Raw genomic sequence first — 23,247 nt, 5'->3', positions numbered from 1 at the left:
ACTTTGCAAACCTACACTTACCTTCAGAAAATGAGAATACTCTCTCCTCCTGACCTCCTGGGACTTTGGTGAGACTCAAGACCTTGTGAAGGCACTTGAAGAATAGGTTCATCCACTAGTAACACTCAAGATAGGGCATCCCCATGCAAAAAAAAAAAAAGGAAACTGAGGCGGAGGTGGATAAAGAGCAGCACAGGGTAGAGACAAAGCAGCCAAAAGGCCTGCATTCAGATCTCAGGGCTCTTGCTGGGAAAACTCAGGGGGATGCTCACTCACTGCGGGCCTATTGAGTGCCAATGTGTCACATATGTCATCTCATTTTGTCCTCATATGACCCCTCACTTTGTCCATGAGAAACCTGAGGCTTTAAGAGGTTAGGTAACTTGCTCCAGGTTGTACAGCAAGTGGGACCCTAGGACCAAAACTTAGGTCCATGAGCTTTAAAACCTGCGCCCTTCCCAGCACAGCGCTGAATCTCCCAATCATGAGATTTCATCCCTGTGAGCCCAGCGTCCTCGTCTGCAAAATTGGAGGGGGGGGGGAAGGGGAGGGGGAAGGGGGGAGGGGACCTATGTTGACCTTCATAGAGTTGTTAAGAGAAACTTAAACGAGCTTGAGTGTTTGATTAACACATTATCGGGGGCTTGGTGTCTGGTATATAGTAAGGCTGCTCGAATTTAAATGCCTCTTCTGTTTGTTTTCTTTTTAGGGGGATCAAGTGTTAAAAACTCCAGGGCTGGCTTGTGGGGAAGCTTCTCATGTGTGCGCGAGAGAAGGCGCGGCAAGAGAGCCAAGGGCCTCCCATCGCTCTGGGGGTGCGCGGTGGGAGGAGGGGAGAGAAGGTGGGAAAGAGGGCGCTCGGCGTCCAGAAGCGGGTACGCGGGTTCCAAGCTGCGCGCCCCTCGCTTCGCCGCCTCCTTTAGGCTCTCCGACCTTCCCGGCCCCGCCGCCGCCCCGGACCGGGTCGGATGGCCTGGTGGGCTGATTCCGGCAGCGTGGGAAGGGAGCACGGAGCACGGGAAAGCGACGAAGTGGAGGCGGCGGCAGCGGACGGCAGGGGAGGAGGGGGACCCTCCTCGCTGGTCTCACAAGTCGGCGGCGGAGCCGCGCTCGGGCGGGGCCGAGGGCTGCGCGGCGGACGCGGCGGCGGGCGGCGGCGGGCGGGAGCTGTCCGCGGTGCTGAAGCGGCGGCGGCTCAGGGACGCGGGGCCGGGAGCAGGGGAGCCCTCCTGGGAGTTCCACCGCGACCGCGAGGCGGGGGAGCCGTCGTTCACCGGACCATGCCGAGCCCCCGAGCCCCGCGGAGGAGGCGGGACCGTCCGCGGCGGGACAGGTAAGGGACGGTCTGGGGGCGCCGCGGGAGCGCAGAGCTAGGCGCGGAGTCGGGAGTGAGCTTGGGAGGGCACGGGAGCCCTCTCGGGGCTGGGGGCTCTGACTCCCTGCTTGGCCGCACCTTGCGCTCCGCCAAGGCTTGCACTTCGTCCCTCCCTACCCCTCACCCTGCAGGCTGGGGGTGCTGGAGGGGCTGAGGAACTGGGGTCAAGACACCACAACCTCACAACACCAGGCCTTGACCCTGACCTCAGGCAGCTCCTAGACATCCTGCCTACTGACGGCAAGAAATACTGATTAGAGCCTCAGACTCCCTGGTACCCCAGTCCCTACCAAGGTTTTGCGACACTAGCAAAATCTGAGCAGGCTTCACTAAGCTCCCGTCTTCTCGCACCCAAACCTGTTCACAGGGGTGACGGAGGTAGCTGTGGTACCCCCTGCTCTGAGATTTCTCTGCCCTGGAAATGGCTCTTGGGCCAAGGGATGGGCTCTTGGGCCGGGGCCCCTTAGGATGTGCATTAACCCATTTCTTCAGGGAAGGAAGGAGGTCCTCGAAGATATCTCTTTTTTTTTTTTTTCCTATGACACTCTTGATGCTCACAGAAGCAGGCAGGATTTGCATCACATCTCTTGGCGCATGAGGGCAAAGAGTCAGGGAACCTGGGTCCTGTTTTCTATTATGTGCTGGTGACCCTAGACAGAGCCTCCATTTGGAATTCTCTCTCTTTCTGGCAAGAGTGCGCTGAATGAGCTCATTCAGGCCTGCAAAGTGCTTCTAGTTCTTCAGAGCAGAGTTCTCTATGACTGGCAGAATGTAGTGATCAAAATAAAACTGCGTGGAGGAAGACTTGGCCTATCCTTGTGGCTGACCGCTTCTTTCTACTGCTTTATCCCCACCCTCCGACCCAGCCCAACTTCCCCACTCCCAGAGGTAGAAAGAGCACTAGAGTAGGAGTTCCTGGCTGAGTGCTGGCATTTACTGGCTTTAGCTAGTTCCCTAAGCTCTCTCAACCTCATCCTTACCCCTAGAGTGGGGATAAGGTCAATGCTCTGCTCACCTCAGGGAACTGCCTTGGGATCCAATGAAAAACAATGCACCTGATTGGAGGCTTGCCACCTGTACATCTCCATACCAGTGTGAGCTGCTGTCACTGTTCCTAACCCCTAACCAGGCCTGCTGGCAGTGACCTGATTATTATCACCCCTACTCCCTCTTCTCCCAGCGTGGCCATGTCTCTCCCTTTGTCCTTGGCCACCCTGGGGTCTCAGAATCAGTGAAGCCAAACTTATAAATCTTAAGGATAAAGAAGTGTGTCCTCTCTTCTTCTCCTCTTCCATCATCACCTGTAGGAGATAATATAAGGTGAGAGTCTGACTCACAGGTTTTTATTTTTTCTCCCTAAGAACTACAGATCTAAGGAAACAGCTCCCTAAAGGCAGGAATTGTGTTGTTTTCATCTCTTTGCCTCCCTTCATGACCCCCTCCCCAACAGCACCTGGAAGATAGTAAGGACTTGGTAATCGGATGTAAAATGAGGGAATGAAAAGTTAAAATGTATCAGAGCAAAAGCATTTAACCGGGAGTCAGAAACCCTGTGTTCTGGTCACAGATCTGCCACTGTCTCAGGCAGGTCCATTCCCCTCTGGGGGTTCATTTTTCTCATCTGTAAAAGAAGAGAGTTGGGCTAGATGAGTTAAGATTTCAAGCCCTGATATTCTGTAGGGCTTTCTTGAGGCCCGTAAACCCCTCAGTTCTGCTTGAATACAGGATGCCAGCTTTATCAACCTGGTTTGACAACTAAGTTAATGACCTTTTAGTAATGAACTGGATTTTATAAATGGAGTGAAAGTGAGCAATAGGAACCAGAAAAAGTCATTTATATTTCTGATGTTTTCTTAAGAACCCCCTCTCTTTCTTATTTCTCTGGGAAAGCCATGAGTATGACTCAGAGTGACTGAACTGAGAGGGGCTCCTGCCTCCAAGCCCAAAGGCCAGGAACCACCACCCCATCATCCCTGCCACCACAACCACCACCATCTCTGTGAGTAACAAAGGGCCAGGGACCCCATCCTTGGCCATCTCCTACCAGAGACCCTGCCTGGCTGTGATCTCCCTCCTAGGAAGACCAGAGGAGGCGACAGGCAGGAAAGATCCATCCCTACAGAGAATTTATATGTGTGAGATACACACACACACACACACACACACACACACACACACAAAATGAGTTTCTCTGATAATAATTTCCCTCAACTGTGGCAGATCCAGCCAATGCTCAGAAAAACCTTAGCTAATTGACATTTCGGTAGAGCTGAGTAAGCCATGCCAGTGACCTCGCCGAATTACACTGTGAGTGCCCAGCCAGGGTGGAGGACCAGTCTCCCCCTCCTCACATCATCACTTTCTGGCTCCCAGCTGTTGGTGCAGCACTGGCAAAAATCAGCTCTCTGGAGTTAATGGACAGTCACTAACCCTCATAACAAAGTGGCGGCAGCAGCGGCAGCAACAGCAAGCTAGCGAGGTGCTTTCTTTTCTGCAAGGCTGGTCTGCAGGGGAGCTGGCCTGCTACTGGGGTGAGGACAATACACTAGCCTTCCTTCTGTAGCTGTTTGGGTGGACACCCCACTCCCAGAGCTGTCAGGGTGCAAGGCATCTCTGGTCACCTAGGCAGATGACATCTGGCTCCTCTCCTGACCAGGAAAAACTACCCATTGGCTGCTTCCTGTGTTCCCCTCTTGTTCCCTCCTTGCTGAGGCTTTTATTCTGGGCCCTTCTACAAGGCTTCAAAGGGAAGAAAGGAGTCAACCCTGGCATATGGCACATGATTGGGTGATCTTAGGGGCAGGGGTTGGGGGAGCTGAGAAAGAGGAAGAATAAATGCAACATGGTCATTAAGAAATTGTGGGCCGGGCCTTTGGGAGGCCGAGCGGCGGTATGAGGTCAGGAGATCGAGACCATCCTGGCTAAATACGGTGAAACGCCGCGTCTTACTAAAAAATACAAAAAACTAGCCGGGCGACGAGGCGGGCGGCCTGTAGTCCCAGCTCTCGGAGAGGCTGAGCAGAGGAGAATGGGCGTGGAACCGGGAGGCGGAGCTTGCAGTGAGCTGAGAGCCGGGCCACTGCACTCCAGCCTGGCAGCAGAGCAGGGACTCCGTCTCCAAAAAAAAAAAAAAAAAAAAAAGAAATTGCTTTGGCCAGGCACCAGTGGCTCGGGTCCGTACCAGGCACTTTAGGAGGGCCAGGCGGGCAGATCACTTGAGGTCAGGTAGTTCAAGACCAGCCTGGCCAACATGGCGAAACCCCCATCGTGCTACTAAAAATACAAAAGTAGCCAGGCATGTAATTCCAGCTACTTGGGAGTCTGAGGCATGAATCGCTTCAGCCTGGAGTGCAGGCTGCAGTTGAGGCCGAGATCGGCCATTGCACCTCCAGCCTGGGCGACAGAGGGAAAACCTAGTTCTTTAAAACCGCAGAAAGGAAAAAAAAAAAGAGAGAGAATTGTGTGTGTGTGTGTGTGTGTGTGTGTGTTGTGTGAAGAGAGAGATTAAAACATTGAATACACATTGCAGGTCCCTTCCCCTGCGTGATGCACACAAAATGGCAGCGGCAGGAGAATAGTCAGAGATATCGCACAATCATTGGTACCTTTCAAGTCCAAAAGGCCAGTTTCATCGTAATTCCTAGAGGGGGCTTTCCACTCCAAAGTACACCGGGGAGACAGAAGCAGGAGGAACAGCCTTAGGCCTGAGAGAAGGACATCCCATTCTCTAAACCTTTTGGTTTTCCACCCCCTTCTCCCTTCTCCGGACTCAGGCTGGATCCTGTATGGGGCAAGGGGTCCCCTCTGCTGCAAGCCAGGCGACTAAAGACTGACTCTTTCACCCCCGCCCTTATATCAAGCCCTCATTTCTCTTACCTCTCCTCTTATTCTGTCTTCTCCTTCCTCCTGCAGCTGCTCCCCATCCCCCGCAAAGCAAACCAAGCAGCGAGTGGGGCCGGATGTGAACTCTCCATTAGGTGTGTTATCTTCCGCCATTAGATGTGCTGTTTGCTTCTAAGTGGTTGGAATGAGCTGCTTCAGCAGAGAGACAGGTTTGTTTCAGTAAGAAAAAAGATTTGATTTCCACCTGAAAATGGACTAATTTGAGTAGCGGAGCCACCATCCCAATCCTGTCAGCAATTTTCACCCTTGTCAGCCACAAGCCCATCTCCCCAGGCAGGTGGGATTATGCTTTAAAGGGGAAGCCAGTCTGGCCCATAGGGAGCCAGGGTGGGGCAGGGGGTGGAAAGGGGGCAATTGATCTCCTGGAAGACAGTGACTAAGAAACCTCTCGTGGGACCAAGAAGTGTTCACTGTTATAATCTGTTTTCCTGAGTTCCCCCATCAGCTTCCTCCTTCTCCTTTCTGTTCTCTCTTCTGCCCTTCTCTTCTCTCTCTCGCAAAGTCCTTCGATGATTCTCAATCTCTTTCTGGCCTGACACTACCTAGGGCTTTGACTCCATAATCCAGCTGCCAGGCAGAGTTTGCTCTTTAACACACTTTAAACAAAAACTCGGGCCGGGCGCGTGGCTCAAGCCTGTAATCCAGCACTTTGGAGGCCGAGACGGGCGGATCACGAGGTCAAGAGATCGAGGACCATCCTGGTACACGGTGAACCCCGTCTCTACTAAAAAAAATACAAAACCAGCCGGCGCGGGTCTGGCGCCTGTAGTCCCAGCTACTGGGGAGCCTGAGGCAGGAGAATGGCGTGAACCCTGGGAGGCAGAGCTTGCAGTGAGCTGAGGGATCTGGCCACTGCACTCCAGCCTGGGCGGACAGAGCGAGACTCCGTCTCAAGAACAAAACAAAACAAAACAAAACTCGTCACTTTCCCCATCCTGCTCTTCTGTGTGTGTGTTTGTGTGCCTCATTTTCCAGCTTGGTGTACTTAGTGGGCCTTTATCTAAATATATATATATATTATATATTTGAGTTCAGGAAACACTTGATGCTTCTGCTTCTTTAATTATTATTTTTCTCCTCTACTCTTTCTGTTGTGTCTTTCTGAAACTCCTATTAGATTGATGTTGGACCTCCTGGGACTCTCCTTCATGCCCCTTACCTTTCTTTTACCTTTTCCATCTTTCTGTCTTTTTGCTCTATGTCTTAGATAATTTTATTAACTTTTTTTTTTTTTACATTGAAAGGTCTTTTAACTTTATCTATGCCTATTCTATTATCCAGTCTTTTGTTGAATTTTGAAAATTTCAGTGATTATTTTTAATTTCCAAAATGCTCATGTTCTTGAATTGCTCCTTTTTCATAGTAACCTGTTATTATTTCATAGATGCAGTGTTCTCTTACATCTGCCTGAGGATATGAATTCAAACAATTTTTTTCAAAGTTTTTTTCTGTAACTTGAATGATTTGGGATCTTATTGGGTCATTTGTTCTGTTTGTTTATTTAATCTTCTCTTTTATTTTCCTGTAGTTGTTTTTTATTATCTTTTGTTGTCCATTTATACTTAGGAATGAAGGACGGCATTGACTAGAACAGGCAGCTAGTATGAATTTCCTCTGAAGTTGGCTAAGTTTGTTTCCACAGTAGACCTCTCTTCTGAATGGGAGTTGTTCTTACCTTCAGTATTTGGGGCCACAAGTTTCTCTACACTGATTTCCTCATCAAGGAATCTCATCTGCTCTTTATCTCCGGGAATTTCTGGCCCACTGATATAATTCTTTTTTGTTTCCCACATTAATTATGATTTTATTCTTGTAAAAGATATACATCCTGTCATTTTCATAGAAACTTAAGAAGGAAAAGAGGTGGTTGTTTGTGCTCAGGCTACCCTCTTGAACAGGCAGCCTCCCCCTAGGTTTTCTGTCTCAAGTGGTTGCATGGCCCTCTATTTGGTTGACAAAGCCAGAAACGTGGGAGTCACTTTTGTCATCTTCCTCTTCCTCACTTCTAGTGACCCACAGATTCCTGTTCATTTAGGTTTCTGACTGTTCCTTAGATCTGACTCTTCCTCTTTTTCAATTCTGCCACAGATCAGTTTCAGGTCCTCATCCTCTTTTGCTTGCTTTTTTTTTTTTTTTTTTTTTTTTTTTTTTTTTTTTTTGACAGAGTCTCACTCTGTCACACAGGCTGGAGTGCAGTGGCATGATCTTGGCTCACTGCAACCGCCGCCTCCCGGGTTCAAGCAATTCTCCTGCCTCAGCCTCCCGAGTAGCTGGGATTACAGGCGTGCACCACCACACCTGGTTAATTTTGTATTTTTACTAGAGATGGGGTTTCACCATGTTGGCCAGGCTGGTCTCAAACTCCTAACCTCAAGTGATCCACCTGCCTTGATCTCCCAAAGTGCTGGGATTGCAGGCATGAGCCACCGCACCTGGCCTTCTGCCTGCATTCCTACAGTAGTTTCTTAACAGGACTCCTAGCCTCCATTCTCACCCACCTTAAATCCTTTCTATCCCCTGCCGCCCATCAGAGTGCTCTAAAACATAGGCATGACCATAGAACTTCCCTGCTACACCCATCACTGGCTCCCCAAAACTCCTCTGCATGGCATGGGAGGCCTTCCCACCTCTCCTGCCTCATTCCATCACTACCAAACACCCTGACTTCCCCTCTATACCACTACCCAATGCCTTTGTGCTATAACCTCTGCTGGAAATGCCCTTCTCTCATTTGCTCACCTAGATGATTCCTATTACTTTTTCCTTCAAGACTGAGTTCAGAAGTCACCTGCTCTGAGAAGCCTCTTCCTAGCTCTCACCATCACCTTTGCTGCCATCTCACGATAGGGGTCCCTTATCAATGCACCCATAGCATTCTGTGTACTGCTAACACAACTTACTCTATCTGTTGAAACTTTGTATTTGCTAGTCTGTGTTTCCTACCCTTCCTCACAGCAGGTGCCACTTCTGGTTTATTTTTGCAACCCAATAACTGGCCTGAAGTAATTGTTCAAGAAATGTTTATTGTGCAGAACCAAACGTGCCTCAGCCAGATGTATTCCATCCACCCCAAATCCTGGAAAGTATTTTCTTCCCAGAGAATCTCAGTATACCTAGCTCACCCATTCACTAATTAACTCATCCATTCATGAGAGCCACTGTCTATTGAGCGCCTAGTATATGCCACACAAGGGGATGCAGGGAGGAGCAAGACAGACCGTTATCACCCGCTGGAGCTCACAGTCTGGTGAAGGAGAAAGACACTAATGAATGAATCACACATATATAAATAGAGACTGTGATAAGCACTTTGAGGCAAGGAGCATGGAGCCGGGAAGAGCAGATAACCAGGGAGGCGAAATCTAGACTGAGGAATTAGGGATGGCCTCTCTAAGGAAGTGACCTTTGAGCTGAGAGCTAGAGCATCCTAATGTGAGTGGAACTTCTGACAAACAGGGATGGGAAATGAAGGAGAGAGGGAGACAGGATCTGAAAGGGGGAATGGCACTGGGGAATTATGGGCCAGTAATCTGTCGCTGCCTAACTACCCCAAAACCTAGTGACTTAAAACAACAGATGTGTTTTTGTTGTTGTTGTTGTTGTTGTTGTTGTTTTGGTTTTTTTTTTTTTTTTTTTTTTTGAGACAGAGTCTCGCTCTGTCGCCCAGGCTGGAGTGCAGTGGCCAGATCTCAGCTCACTGCAAGCTCCGTCTCCCGGGTTCACGCCATTCTCCTGCCTCAGCCTCCCGAGTAGCTGGGACTACAGGCACCCGCCACCTCGCCCGGCTAGTTTTTTGTATTTTTTAGTAGAGACGGGGTTTCACCGTGTTAGCCCGGAGGGTCTCAATCTCCTGACCTCGTGATCCACCCGTCTCAGCCTCCCAAAATGCTGGGATTACAAGCTTGAGCCACCGCGCCCGGCAACAGATGTTTTATTATACTTCACGACTTCGGAGGGTCAGAAATGCTGGCAGGGTTTAGCTATGTGATCATTCCACTCTGTATGGCATTAACAGAGGTCACTTGGTGACAGATAGACTGGTTTGAAGAACTCAAAATGGCTTCACTCACAATGTCTGGCATCTTGGGGATGATGAGGAGGCTGGGCTCAGCAGTTTCCATCGATGGGAGCATCTATACACACATGTCCAGCATAGTGGCCTCAGAATCATCCAACTACTTACAGAATGGCTCAAGATTCCAAGAGCGAGTGTTCCAGTGAGCAAGGTGAAAGATGGCTTTTTATGGCTTGGCCGCAGAAGTCACATAGCATCACTTTTGCTGTGCCCTGTGGCTGAAGCAGTTGTAAGCCCACTCAGATTAGGGAGGAAGGGCATAGACTCCCTAAATCTTCCTAGAAAGAGTGTCAAATTATTTGCAGCCAGGTTTTACAATCATCACAATGATTTTATTTTTTAAGTGAGGGAGACTACAATATGTTTAAGTGCCATTAGGAAGGATCAGGAATTAGGAACAGTTGGAGACAGAGGGAGAGAAAAGATAATCAATTGTGTTAGGCTTGCTGAGAAGGCAAACTGAAACAAAGAAAGTTCAGTTCCCCATTTTCTTTGACTCTGCCAACCTCGCCCCCCTCGCCACCCCTGGCTCTTTCTCCCTTTATTCTCAAATGCAGCAAGCTGCAGCTAATGACTCTAAGCTGGCTTGGTGGCTCTCTCGCTTATCACCAGCCAGAAATCTTCAAATCCAGTGCCAAGCCATCAACAGCCACCAGAGTCACAACACTTCACAGTTTACAGAACAGTTTATACATGATCTGATTAGAGGATGGTCTAGCGCCTGTTCTTAAAGATTTCACCTTTTCCCTGGATTTTAATCATTTACATTTAATCTTCTGCCCGATTAGGAAGCTCTGGTTTTTATCTCTCAGTTTAAAAGCAATCTCTCTTGTTGCACTGAGAGATAGTGGTCAGTATCTCAACTTCTTCACAAAGCCTCGGTATTTATTTGAATCCAGGCCGTGGGGTTATCTAGGCAGCCACCCCTGGGCTGCTAAATCACCCTAAATCTCTTAATCTTTTTTTAACGCTCCCGTTTCTCATTCCTGTCACTGAGGACTCTAGTTTTAACCCATTCAAAACCAACTCCTCACCATTCTCACCCCTACCACTTATCACAACCCTCCATATACAGGTATGTCCTGCTAAATCACCCTAAATCTCTTAATCTTCTTTTAACACTCCAATTTCTCATTCCTGTCACTTAGGACTCTAGTTTTAACTCATTGAAGATCAACTCCTCACCACTCTTACCCCTACCACATATCACAGCCCTCCATATCCACTTATCGCATAGCTCCATACAGTTATGCCCTGAAAGGAGTGGGAAGTCAGAGCCCAGACTTTGGACTAAATCAAACCTGGGTCAAATCCAATCTCTGTCACTATTTAATCTTGGGCAAGTTCAGAGCCTCGGTTTCCTCATCTAAACAATGGGGAATAATAATAATCGGCTTCATTTGTTGTTGTAAAGTTTTGAGATAAAGCACATGGAACACTTCATGGGAGGATGCAATAAATAGCAGCTGTTACCATTTTACAGGGTTCTGATAAAGGCTGACCCCATCCCAGGGTGTGAGCCAACTCCTGGCCACACACGTCACATTGTTCTTTTGGCCTCTCTTTAACAGTGTTCACGATGCCTCCTCCCATCCAGGTCAGAGCCCACCAGGCAGTGCACACAGCAACCCTCCTCAAGGCGTCAGCCCTACAGCAAATCCTGGAGAACATGGTCCTGTTCAGGCCAGCCCTTTTATCTCATTTGCCAGGACCTCTGTTCTCCCATCCCTCCATCTGTTTAGTGGCTAAAAGCACGCACTCTGGTCGGACAGACTTGGGTCAAATAGAGCTCTGCCACTCTCTAGCTGTGTGATCTCAGAAAATCGATTTAATTTCTCTAAGCCCCAGTTTCCCCACACGTTAAAGAGGATGGATCAAATGAGATAACCCATTTGAAGCACTTGGCATGGCATTCAGAACAAAACAAGCACCCAATAATGGTAGCTGATACATAGTGGCATTAGGGTACCATGACTCTGATGTCAGACTTTCAAGGTTCATGTATAGCTCCCCACTCACCAGCTATGTGCTGTGGGCACCTACAACTTCCTTATGCCTCAGTGTCTTTTGCTGTAAAATGGAGATGACGACGACATAGACTTCACAGGGCTAGTGTAAGGATTAAATGAGATGATATATAGCATTTAGAACAGTGTCTGGAACACAGTAAGAACTTAGTAAGCACGGGGTGTCATTATTATTCCATCCTTTTACTCTCAACCTTTTTGGATTTTCACATTTAAGTTTCATTGCTTATTTGCAGCATATTTTTTTAAGTCCAATCTATCTTTTTTGTTTGTTGGTTTATTTGTTTGTTTGGTTTGGTTTCATTTTTGAGACAAAGTCTTGCTCTGTTGCCCAGGCTGGAGTGCAGTGGCACAATCATGGCTCACTGCAGCCTTGACCTCCTGGCCTCAAGCAATCCTCCCACCTCAGCCTCCCAAGTAGCTGAGACTACAGGTGTGCACCACCACACCTGACTGATTTTTTTTTATTTTTTGTAGAGATGGGGTTTCATTATATTGTCAAGGCTTGTCTTGAACTCCTAGGCTCAAGTGATCCACCCACCTCAGCCTCCCAAAATGCTAGGATTACAGATATGAGCTACCATGCCTAGCCTCTTTGTCTTTTTTAAGTCATCTTTGAGGTATAATACACATGACAAAATTCACAAATTTTAAGTGTAGGATTCAATTTGTTTTGTGAAATATATGCAGTCCTATAATCATGACCACAACCAAGAAATGGAATATTAGAACATGTGGAAAAAGAAAATGTAAAGGAAACAATAAATTTAAAATTATAAAACAAAATAAAGAGAAACATTTGAAAAAGAGAGAGAGAATAGTTCTGACATTCCTTAAAGTCCTCAGGCCCCTTTCCAATCAATTCCCTCCTCTCCCCCTAGCCCTGAGCAACTACCCATCTGCTTTCTGTCACTGTGGTTTTGTCTTTCCTAGACTTTCACATAAGTGGAATAAAACACTATATGACTATCTTTGTCTTTTTGTGGGCAATTTTATTCCATTTACATTCATTGTCATTACTGATATAGTTGGTTATAGGCCTAACATCTTAACTATTTACTTTGTCTCACCTATTCTATATTCCTTTTTCTATTTTCTTGCCTCCTTTTGGATAGCACTATCCTTTTGGATAGTACTTTGGGAGGCCAAGGTGGGAGGGTCACTTGAGCCCAGGAGTTTGAGAACAGCCTGGGGAACATGGCAAAACCCTGTCTCTACAAAAAATACAAAAAATTAGTTGGGCGTGGTGGTACATGCCTATAGTCCCAGCTACCTGGTAGGTTGAGATAGGAGAATCACTTGAGCCCAGGCAGTTGAGGCTGCAGTGAGCAGGAATCATGCCACTGCACTCCCGTCTGGGAAACAGACCCTGTATCAAAAAAAAAAAAAAAAAAAAAGTATTTTATTATTTCATATTCCCCATAGTGGTTATACATTTTTTTACTCTTTTTTCACTGACTATCAGAGCAGTGGTTCTTAAAGTGTGGTCCCTCGACCAGCAGCATCAACATTACCTGGGAACTTGTTAAAAATGCAAATTCCCAGGCTCCACCCCAGAATCATAAACCGTAAAGGTAAAATCCGGCAATCCAGGTTTAACAGATCCTCCCTGTGATGTTGATGCATGCTGAAGTTTGAGAACCCCTGCCCTTAGACAACTTTCGCTTCTGGCAGGCAGTTGGGCTGTGTGCAGATCGCCTTCATCCAACAAGGGGTGGAGCTGATTCAAAGCCTGGTTTCAGTGCTGCGAGGGCTGGTTTGTTTCTGGGTTGCTCCTACTTCCAGCATGTAGCCCTAAAGAGGTCCCAATTGAAAACCAGGGTGTTTACTGAGGGCCCTCCTCCTTAACAGGCCCTGACCTCCAACTTTTCACCCCCAGCCCTGAGGCTTCTGGAAGAGCAACCTCTAAGCTGCCCCTTAGGAATCAGGAAAGGCCTGAAAGGAAAACGCAGTGCCGAGTGTCAGGCTCGCCTCTGTTTCTCTTTCCTCTGGGATCTTGGCATTCTGACCCTCCAGTTCTTGATCCCTTGGTGATTCCTTGAAGCCTTCAGATTTCCCTCCCACCACACACCACTTTTCTAGCTGTTGTTGGAGGTTTGGCGTGACATGACTTAGTCTGCCCGGCTAAAAGAAAGCCCTCTATCCTGTTGTTATTCTCTCACTAGGAATCTAGAGTCAAAGTGAGCATTTAGAACAGTTCCCGGCACGTAGTCAAAAACTCAGTAAGTGTAAGTTATTCTTCTTCTCCCAGTAAAATCCTCGAGTCATATTGAGCTGAGGTGTTAAAAATCAACTCCTCCTAAATCTCTCATACATTTGACAGATAAGCAAACCAATGTCACACTGTATGATTGGACTCCAGTGCAATTGGACTCAGCAGGAGGCTGTAATTGGACTCCAGCGGATTCCTGAATGGTTTCCTGCCCCTGGTCTAGAAGGTGGCAGTGTGCTCTCCATCCCTAAATCAGGGAGTGGGGAACCTCGGGCCCAGCTAAGTTCTCAGCTCAGAAAAAGACAACCTGGGTGCTGTGGCCTCAGAGCCACCTTCTCTCCCTCTCCCATTGTGGGACGCAGACCCACAGCCCCAGCTGCACGATTTGGAGCAATCTTAACTTCAGAATTCCAGATCCTCTCATATCTTTCCTCTGAAGCAGAGTACACACACGCATGCGTACACACACACACACATGCGCTCATGCATACGCACACACACACGTGTGTGGGTACACCCACCCACAGGTCCTCAGGTCACCACACAGGGTCTGGAAGGCACACACTGTCCAGGGAAGACAAAGCCACAATGGTAGTGATGATAATTGTTCTGCTCTGAATGCTGGTCCCTTACTCCAGTGAACAGGGACAGGCAGACCCAAGGAATGGGCTGAAATGCCAGGCCAAGCCTAGAGCAGGAAGGCTGTGTCTGGGGACCTGCCACCCTCTCCTTCTGGTCAGGACTCTGTGATGGGTCTCCAGGATCAGGTCCGCGAACTCCCCATGTGGCCCTAGTAGGATATGGGGTGAGTATGAGCTGTGTAGAGAACCATGACCCTTGGCTGGACTGTGAGCAGATGCAGCTGCTGCTAACTCGGATTGCTTCATGGGAGCAGAGGTGTGTGTGGGTGTGAGTGTGTGTGTGTGTGTATGTGGGGGCAGGCTTTAATGCTGTGCTCAGCTGCCAAACCTAGAAAGAACCCCTCAGCCTAAGGAGGTTTTAAACTGATTTTAGATAATTTGGCTCAGAAGAAATCTATGCACTTAATTTTTTTCTGGTTTAAAAGTAGTACATGTTCATTGTAAAAAATAATAATAATAATAATAATAATAATAATAAATATGGAAAATGGAAAAACCAGAGTGTAAAATAGAAAATGAAAAGCACCTGTGCTCCCACCCCTGGAGATAATCACTCTTGACATTTTGGTGGAGTTGAGATTACATGCACTTACCATTTTCTTTTCTTCTTTCTCACTGAATCTGCAATGAGTATTTTCTCACGTCATTACTCTCTGTAAACCTGTTTGAAGGCCTCGTACCACCGTATTGTGCACAGTAATTTATTTAACTTGTTCCCAATTGCTGGACGTTTAGGTGGCTTCCAGTTTTTCATATTGTGTAAAGCCAGGACCATATGCCTTTGTGCTGAGAAGCCCTGCTTAAAGGTACCATCAGAGTGCAAGGGAGGAGGAAAGCCGGGAAAGGCTAAGTGTGGCTGGGATTGCAGAGGCTCAGCTGGGTGTACTTTGACCAAGAAAGTCTGACAGGAGCAGTGATGGGGGAATAGGGGGATGAACTAGGATTCAGCTGCCCCTGCCTGCTTTGAACAAGCAATCTTCGAATTCCCCTATGGTCTTCAGGAATCTTTCCATCCCTCCTGGAGAGATCAGACAGGAGGGCAGTCCGCCTGGTGAGGCAGAGTGTAGGGCAGGGTGAGTCAGAAGCAATAATCTGCTCTGTGGGCCCTGGGGCTGCCCACTCCCACCCCAAGGCCCCTGCATACCTCAGCCCCCATGGATGGTGACAGCACAGTGTACCTGACTCGAGGCTGCAGGTTGAAGGGACATACATTATGGCCAGCTGGGGGAGAGGCTGAGGACCTTAGGGGGCCATGTCCTCCATTCCCAGAGGGTGGGCAAGATAGGCAGGGGTGGAGGGGCAGGGCTGCGACTGGGGCAGTCCAGGGGCAGTCAGGAAGCTGGAGATGAATCCATGGCTCTGTTGCCCATCTGGAAAACTGATGCCTTGCTTTCCTTTGCCTTCCTCAACCTGATCAAGGGGCTGTGGTAGGGAAGGGGATGACTGTGCCCCTCACTAGGCTCTGCATGTGTTCACCTACCACCGACCCTCAAAAGGGGGCAGAGGACAAGAAGACTCCACTTCTGTGGGGCTCCTTAGGGGCACAGGATCATGGAATGTTAGTGCTACAGTTGACTGACATCAGTGGCCATTTCATGCAATCACTCATTGGGGAAACTGAGGGGCCACATCAAAAAGCTAATAAGGGGTAAACCAGACATCGAATCCCATGTACCTGACTCCCAACTCCATACGGCTTACAGTGCTCACATGCCCTCAACCCCACACCTGTGGTCACATCTACTGGGAGAAGGGAGACCATGGCAGGGGCTCCAAAGCTGCCCTTGGAGGGCAGAAGAGACCAGTCCTGCTGGAAATCTGCCCAGAGGAGCCCAGCCACAAGCCCAGCCCAGCAAGGCCTCTGCTTTGGGCACTCCGTGCTCCCCACCTACTGGAAGATGCCCTCCACATCACTATAATCCAAGGGGTTCCCTGTATTTTTGACCCCCAGAGAGGAAAGAGGAAGCCCTGCATTTGTGAGCACTGAAGAGCTATGATGCAAGCCTGCATGACCTGCCCAAGCCTGTGTGCCCCATCTCTGCTGTGGAGAGGCATCTGCCACAGCTGCGTGACACCCTATATGGAACTCACCTCTTGTTAATGTACCAGCAGGGCCCTGAGGCCCATGGCAGCCCAGCGTCTCCGGATCATCTATGCCCTCCCTGGTGGAGGAGCTGGTGCTTGGGCCACATCCCCTTCTCTGAGTCCCCCCATGATTGTTTGCTAGATGTTCTTGGAGCCCAGCTTAGAGGCAGCCACTCTTGGGTTCACAGCTGAGAGCCATGGGCAGTGTCTTCTTGCCCCTTTGCCCTCATGCAGCCAACAACCCCCACCCCACTTCCTAGGAAGTCAGCCAGAGGATCCTGACGCCTCATGGACACACCCTCAGTGTCTTCGTCCAGGCCTGCCTGACCCACTCCTCCCTTGCTCTGTTCCAATACCTGGGCATTGTTCCTGGAGCCACGCTCTGTCTTCGGGTTTCTCGGGACCCAGCTTCCTAGCATCCAGGCATTTCTCTTGGGGCAGAAGCAGAAACTGCTCTTTTCCAGGATTTGGCTGTGGATTCTCATGGGGGCTGGGACTGGAGAGGAGATTAGGTAATCGCAGCCCTGGGAGCAGCAGGGTCTCCCTGCACTTTGCCCTTCACCCTTAGCAGAGACCTGCTGGAAGGCCAGACATGGCCCCAGGTGGGTGACGCCAAGGTCTGAAGCCCAGAAGTCAGGGCGGCAGCAACCCCCTCTCTCAAAATCTACCACACATTCTCATCCCAGCCATCTCTTTGGCTCCACAAAACAACTTTGTGGGGATGTATGGATGGTAATTCCTATTACCATCCACACCTTACAGATAAGAAAACAGAGGGCACGAAGATCTGCCCAAGGCCTCAAGGCCAGGACTGAATCCCCGATCTTCAGATTAGAAATCCAGGGCAAGACACAGCCCCATCACTCTCCAGCTTTGCGATGGGCCAAGGAGGGGGACAGCAGGAGGTCCCCGGAGCCCCTAGACTGCCCCTTCCCTCTCTCCATACCCCACTTGCACTTGCCACACCCCAGTGTGTGGGCAGGGGGGGTGGGGGTTGTGGCTTCCAAGGTGCTCAGTAGGTGCTCAGAGCAGCTGAAGGAGGAAGGGAAGCCCTGGATGTCTCCTTACTTCCAGCTGGGATATGCAGGTCCAGACCTCAGCACCCAGGAGGCCCCACCTTAGATCCTGCAGGAACTTCTGAAAGTCTCAATTTGCCTTAGGGAGGAAGTTACTAAGGTGTATCCCTCTAAGACCATTGCTAGGGGCAAGCATCCTCACTCAGTAAGAGCTGACAGCTGTGAGCACACACCATGTGCCAAGCTCTGGGCTCAGCGCACTCCCATTCGACCCTAGAATGAATTCTCTCTCAACCCCAAATCCCACCTGCCACCGAGTCCTGTCAGTATCTCCCAGGATCAGTTCCCTTTCCTCCATCTATACCACTACTGAACCCCAGTTATCTTCACTTGCCTGCAGCCATAGCAAAGGCCCCCTAATGGGGTCAGTCAGTCCAGACCTCTCCAGTCCACTCCCTACACACAGCCATGGGGAAGGCTTCAGGACCCAGATCCCACCCTAGCACCTACTCTTAGACTCCAGCAGGGCTACACAGTCTGGCTCCCACGCCCCATCTCACACCTCCATCTGTGCCCTGCACCACACCTGCCTTCTGTATCCAGCCACGGGGCCTTTCCACACATTCTTCCTTCTGCATGAAACGTGTTCCCCATCCTCTTCACCTTGTTGACCCACACACACTCTTCCTTCAGATCTCAGCTTTACGGCCTTCCCTGGGTCTCTGTGTCAGCTCCTCCATTGTGTGTGCTTACATGCACCTGCTGTACTTCTTCGGGACAGAGATGTGATTTTACACTTGTCTTCTCCATCAGACTGGAAGTTTTGTGAAGACAAAGCATGCATCTGCTCCCTCTCCCTACTTCTCATCTTTCTCACCGTGGTACCCCAAGCATCCGGTACAGTGCCTGGCATATAGCTGATGCTCAATAAATATGTGTTGAATGGACAAATGACTAAGCCAACTCTGTGGGGCAAGCGCTACTGCCAGCCCCAATCCACAGACAAAGAAACGGAGGCCCTGAGAAGTGAAGGAGCCAGTTCCAGGTCCCGCATCTTGCAAAGGGCAAAGGCAGGGTTTGAGCCAAGTCAGACTGCAGAACCCATGCTCTTCACCACTTTGGCTCCTGCCTCCAGTACCCTGGCCTCAGTGCTTGTCTGTCTTGCTCTTCTGACAGGCTCTGAGGACTGCTCGGCTGGCCCAGACTCCCCTCCCCAGCAGCTGCCCCCAGAACTATGGAAAGTCTGAGTGAACTACAGAACCCGCTGCTGCCCAGGAGCCCCTCCCACCTCCACGGCCCCTATCCCTACCCTGAGGCCCCACCCAGCTGGTCCTACCAGGAAAAGCTCTACTCCTACCTCCTAGGCGGCGCTGGGCCTGCTGGAGCTCACCAGCTCCTGGACCCAGGGTCCCTGCAGCTGGCCGTAGAGGCCTGGTACCGGCCCAGCTCCCTCCTGGGGAGAGACAAGGTCAAGGAGCCCAGGGCAGGCAGCTGTGAGACCAGCTTCACAGAGGACAGGGAGCCCCAGGAGGGGCCCCCAGAGCAGCCCACAGGACCTGGCCAAGCTGCAGAGAATGTCACCATCCAGACTGTGTCCTACGGGGTACAAGAGGAGCTGAGGGACCAGGAGGACGACCAGGAGGAAGAAGAGGTGAGTGCATGAGGTTTAAATGCAGATTCCAACCTGAGCAACACAAGGAGACCCCGACTCTACAAAAAAGTTAAAAATTAGCCTGGCATGGTGGTGTGTGCCTGTGCTCCCAGCTACTCAGGAGGCTGAAGAGGGAGGATTGCTTGAGCCCAGGAGGTTGAGGCTGCAGTGAGCTGTGATTGCGCCACTGCACTCCAGCTTGGGTGATAGAGCAAGACCCTGACTCAAAAAAATGTAAATAAATAAATAAGTAAATAAATAAAATACAAGTTCCCAGAGCCCCATCACCAGGTATTGAGATCTAATAGGCCTGGATTTGGACCCAGGAATCTGTATACTACCAAAGACAAGGGACTTGGGACACAGGTACAGCCCATGCTTTGAGAAACACGAGCTTTGAGGTGCCTATTTCATTGTTCAGTAGCACTTGTTCTTGTTTTCTTAATTATATAAATCATTTAAACTCAGCGCACTCAAAGATAACATTTTGGTAGATGATTGTGTAAGTAAGTCTCTTATTCACATTTTCCCCCAGCCCACTCCCCAGAAGAAATCTTGCTATACATAGTTTTATAATCTGATTGTATTTCTCTAAGCAACATATTTGAGTATTGCTCCATGTAATTTAATATATTCCTGAGAGGTGATTGTTAATGGTTACATGGTCTTCCATTGCAAGTTCTTCCATCATTTATTAACACAGTCTCCTGGTCACTGGTCATTGAGATTGTTTCTCTTTTTTTTTTTTTTTTTTGAAACAGAGCCTCACTCTGTTACCCAGGCTGGAGTGCAGTGGCACGATCTCGGCTCACTGCAACCTCCGCCTCCTGGGTTCAGGCGATTCTCCTGCCTCAGCCTCCCAAGTAGCTGGGATTATAGGCACCTGCCACCACACCCAGCTATTTTTGTATTTTTAGTAGAGAGGGAGTTTCATCATGTTGGCCAGGCTGGCCTCAAACTCCTGACCTCAGGTGATCCACCCACCTCAGCCTCCCAAAGTGCTATGATTAGAGGTGTGAGCCACTGTGACCAGCCCATTGAGAGTGTTTCTCTTCTTTTACAATTGCTATCCTAAGATGAACAACCCTCATGTAGGTATTTGCCTTCTTTCCTCGTGATAAATTCCTAAAAGTGGAATCATTGTGCCATTGTTAAGGCTTTGGTAGAAAGTGCCAAGGCTAGCCTACACCCCCACCTGTGGCAGAAGAGACTGCCTGTTGCTCCATGTCACTGGCCACTGGGCATTGCCTTTTTAAAAACCTCTTGCCAGCCTGCTGGGGCTGGGCTTATCCTGGGCCTGGTCACTAAACCCCACTGTTTTGCAGAGCGATGCCACTTCAACGGAGAGTGAAAGTGAAGACAACTTCCTCACGCTGCCTCCCAGGGACCACCTGGGCCTTACTCTCTTCTCCATGCTCTGCTGCTTCTGGCCACTGGGCATTGCTGCCTTCTACTTCTCCCAGGGGGTAAGAGCACCTGGGGCCCAGGGGCTCTTCCCTGGCCCATCCCTCTACTTGAGGGCTTGGCATTGCGTCTACAGGATGGGGTCAGGGGCCTGGCAGGCTGGGCTGTTTTGCTGGGTGTGGGGACACTCCTGTTCATCAGCATGTCTCTCTCCCTAGACCAGCAAGGCCATCTCCAAAGGGGACTTCCGCCTGGCCAGCACCACCTCCCGCCGGGCCCTCTTCCTAGCCACACTTGCCATCGCTGTGGGGGCCGGTCTCTACGTGGCCGTGGTGGTGGCTCTGGCAGCTTACATGTCCCAGAACGGCCATGGCTAGTAGCCACTAGGGCCTGCATCCTGACTCCCCTGCCCACCTGAGGAAGCAGTGGGGCTTGGGGTTGCAGACGCTGTGGAAAGGCCCAGCCCCTGAAGATGATCCCGGGAGAGTGGCTTGCTGAGGGGGAGACCCCCATTCCGCAGCCTGCAGAGCTCAGCCTTCACTTCTGCTTGCCCGCTGCTCCCAGCCCGAGAGCAGGGCCCGGGGCCCCACTCTCTAACCCAGGCTACAGACGGGAAGCAGAAGGCTGGGCTGCCTACCAGGCCATCCCAGCGGGGCCTAGCTCAGTCCATTCTGCCCATTCCCTAGAAGATCTCCTGCCCTACAGCCAGCCCACCACCTACCCTGCCAACCTCCCCACAGAGAAAGAGCAGGAGGTTACGGGGAGGAAAAGGGGTGCCCAGGGCACAAGGGGACCTGTCCCAATCCTTTCAGCCCACAGGGATCTTCACCTAGGGACAGCCTGAGCTTCCCCCAGCTCCACTCTCTGGCCCCATCATGCCCAGACCTCAGCAGGCCAAGAAGGAAATATGTGGAGACAAGGAGGCCTCTTGCTGTCTCTGATTCTACGGGGTGCTTATCTCCCCATGGGCTTGTGAGGCACTGTAGATCCCAGATAGGGAAGAGGAACCTCGGTATGTAAACTCTGAACCAAGAGCAGGTTCTTGGAGCTTCTTTATGTGGGTGGAAAAGGCAGTTGCAATGACAAAGAGTCCTGAAATATTGCTGAACTACATGAGTCTTCCTACTCTCCCCCCACTCCCCGCCCCCATCATTGTTTTCTGGGCTTTGCCTGGGGGTCCATGAACTAGTGCCATCACAAGTAGACTAGACCCAGAGAGTGCCCTCAGCTCACCAGCCACTGAGTGCAGGGCCCTAGGTCCAGCCCTGCAGAAAATGCAACAAGGAGAGACCCTAGGGAGTAGTATAGATGAGGGAAGGGACTCAGGGAAGGAATGGCCTGCTGAGTAGTCAGCAGTGCTTAGGAAGGCTTCCTGGAGGAGGTGTCCCTTGAGCAAGGCCTAGGATGAATAGAATTCATCTAAGGGATTTGGTCACATAACTCTTTGTATTTGTAGGCTGGGGTGTGGCAGGAGCCTTCCACTGGAAGCTTCCAGGCGGTTTGGATTCTGCCTGGAACATCCGGGCTGGAGCCAAACTACAGCCATTCCTAAGGGTTCCACCAACTCAAGGAGGAACGTCAGGCCTGTCTCTCAAAGACCAATGGTGTTTTCCCATCTCTGAATGCTAGGGGGTCAGTGGTGGGTACCTGGTTACCCTTGGGGCATCTTCACTGATACCTCTGCTCAGGGCTGCTTTCAACACCCTCAGCCACTAGGGCACATCCAGAATTTTAGAGACATCCAGGTAGGCAAGGGGGGAGCACCAATGTGAGCGGGCCTGTCTGGACTCAAGCTACAGGCCCCTGCTGTGCATGATGTGGGAACCTGGTCATTCCCATGCCCCATATAGAACCCAGGGCTGTGGCTCCCCCACTGAGCATCCCTTGTCCCACTGTCCTCCCCTGCCTTGGGCACTGCCTAGCCCTCCACTCCTGCATCACAGCAGTTTTAAGATCCCATTATTGTACTGATTTATCCTTGTAATAAACGTTTCTGTAACACCTGGTGCCCTCCAGGTCTCTTGCTGTGCTACTTGCCCCGCCTTTGCCTGAATCCCATTCTTCTCCGAGACTGACCTATTGCTATGTCTGCTGCTCTGACCCCTGGCAGCCTCCAGAGAGGACAAGCCCATGTATGGGCCTTAGGAGGAGCTGTGGCCAGAATGTCTGCACCATCTCAGGACTTCTCTGCTTGGAGTAGTCTGGCTGTAGGGTGATGGCCTGCATTTGGCTTGCTCTAGGCAAGCCAAAGCAAGATCCATGCCTGAAATAAAAGCCCTTCTAGGCTCAAGAGCCTTGGAGGACAGGGAGGAAGGGATGTGAGCCAGGGTGACTGAGGCTCCATGGAGCTGCCTAGGGCTACCAAGGTTGGATACAGGGTGTGAGGGGGCCAAGGAGTCCATGCCCCTGCCTCCTGCTCTTGGGTTCACCATCTCTTCCATCCCAGGAGCTGCTCCTGGGCAATGTGGAGAGGAAGGCATCTCTGCCTGCTTCAGGCCCCAGCTCAGCACGAAATCTCCAATATCCTCTCAGACCTGAGCCCCCAGGAGCCTGCCTGGGCCAGCACAGGGACTGGCCTGGCCTCTAGGTCACTTGGATGGAGGGCCCTGGGGAGGCAAGTTATGCACATCCCATATCCATGTGTGCACCTACTTGTAAGACACAGCTATGCATGTATGCACACACACATGCTGCATGGATTGCAAACCCCAGAAACAGAGATTAGCCTGTGGGATGGATATGAGGGGCTGCTGTTGGGATAACATTTGTAGAAGCGTGGAGAAGGAGGCAGATCTGGGCAGAGGGAGAGGTCAGGCTGCAATGCAGTCCTGAATGACAGGCTGGGCCAACCCACAGGG

General features: G+C 50.4%; 1 protein-coding gene across 1 annotated transcript; it reads left to right on the top strand.

Annotated features, from left to right (window-relative positions):
- Positions 1-1,134: 1,134 nt before the first annotated feature.
- Positions 1,135-22,396, top strand: SYNDIG1L (synapse differentiation inducing 1 like). The gene is made up of 4 exons (XM_017880663.1): positions 1,135-1,333; positions 18,511-18,985; positions 20,311-20,451; positions 20,608-22,396. Exons 2-4 carry the CDS (start codon positions 18,569-18,571, stop codon positions 20,764-20,766), a joined length of 717 nt encoding a protein of 238 aa, XP_017736152.1. The 5' UTR covers positions 1,135-1,333; positions 18,511-18,568; the 3' UTR covers positions 20,767-22,396.
- Positions 22,397-23,247: the final 851 nt, after the last annotated feature.

This window comes from Rhinopithecus bieti, unplaced genomic scaffold (genome assembly GCF_001698545.2).
Source record: "Rhinopithecus bieti isolate Rb0 unplaced genomic scaffold, ASM169854v2 scaffold_11380, whole genome shotgun sequence".
Taxonomy (NCBI): Eukaryota; Metazoa; Chordata; class Mammalia; order Primates; family Cercopithecidae; genus Rhinopithecus; species Rhinopithecus bieti.
Note: the sequence above shows the minus strand (reverse complement) of the source record. Positions and strands in the feature narration are given on the sequence as shown.

Excerpts from the sequence above, each read along its gene's own strand:
- SYNDIG1L (XM_017880663.1), top strand. The coding sequence starts at position 18,569 with ATGGAAAGTCTGAGTGAACTACAGAACCCGCTGCTGCCCAGGAGCCCC. Across the intron at positions 18,986-20,310 it reads ACGACCAGGAGGAAGAAGAG|AGCGATGCCACTTCAACGGA; the intron begins GTGAGTGCATGA and ends ACTGTTTTGCAG. Across the intron at positions 20,452-20,607 it reads CCTTCTACTTCTCCCAGGGG|ACCAGCAAGGCCATCTCCAA; the intron begins GTAAGAGCACCT and ends CTCTCTCCCTAG.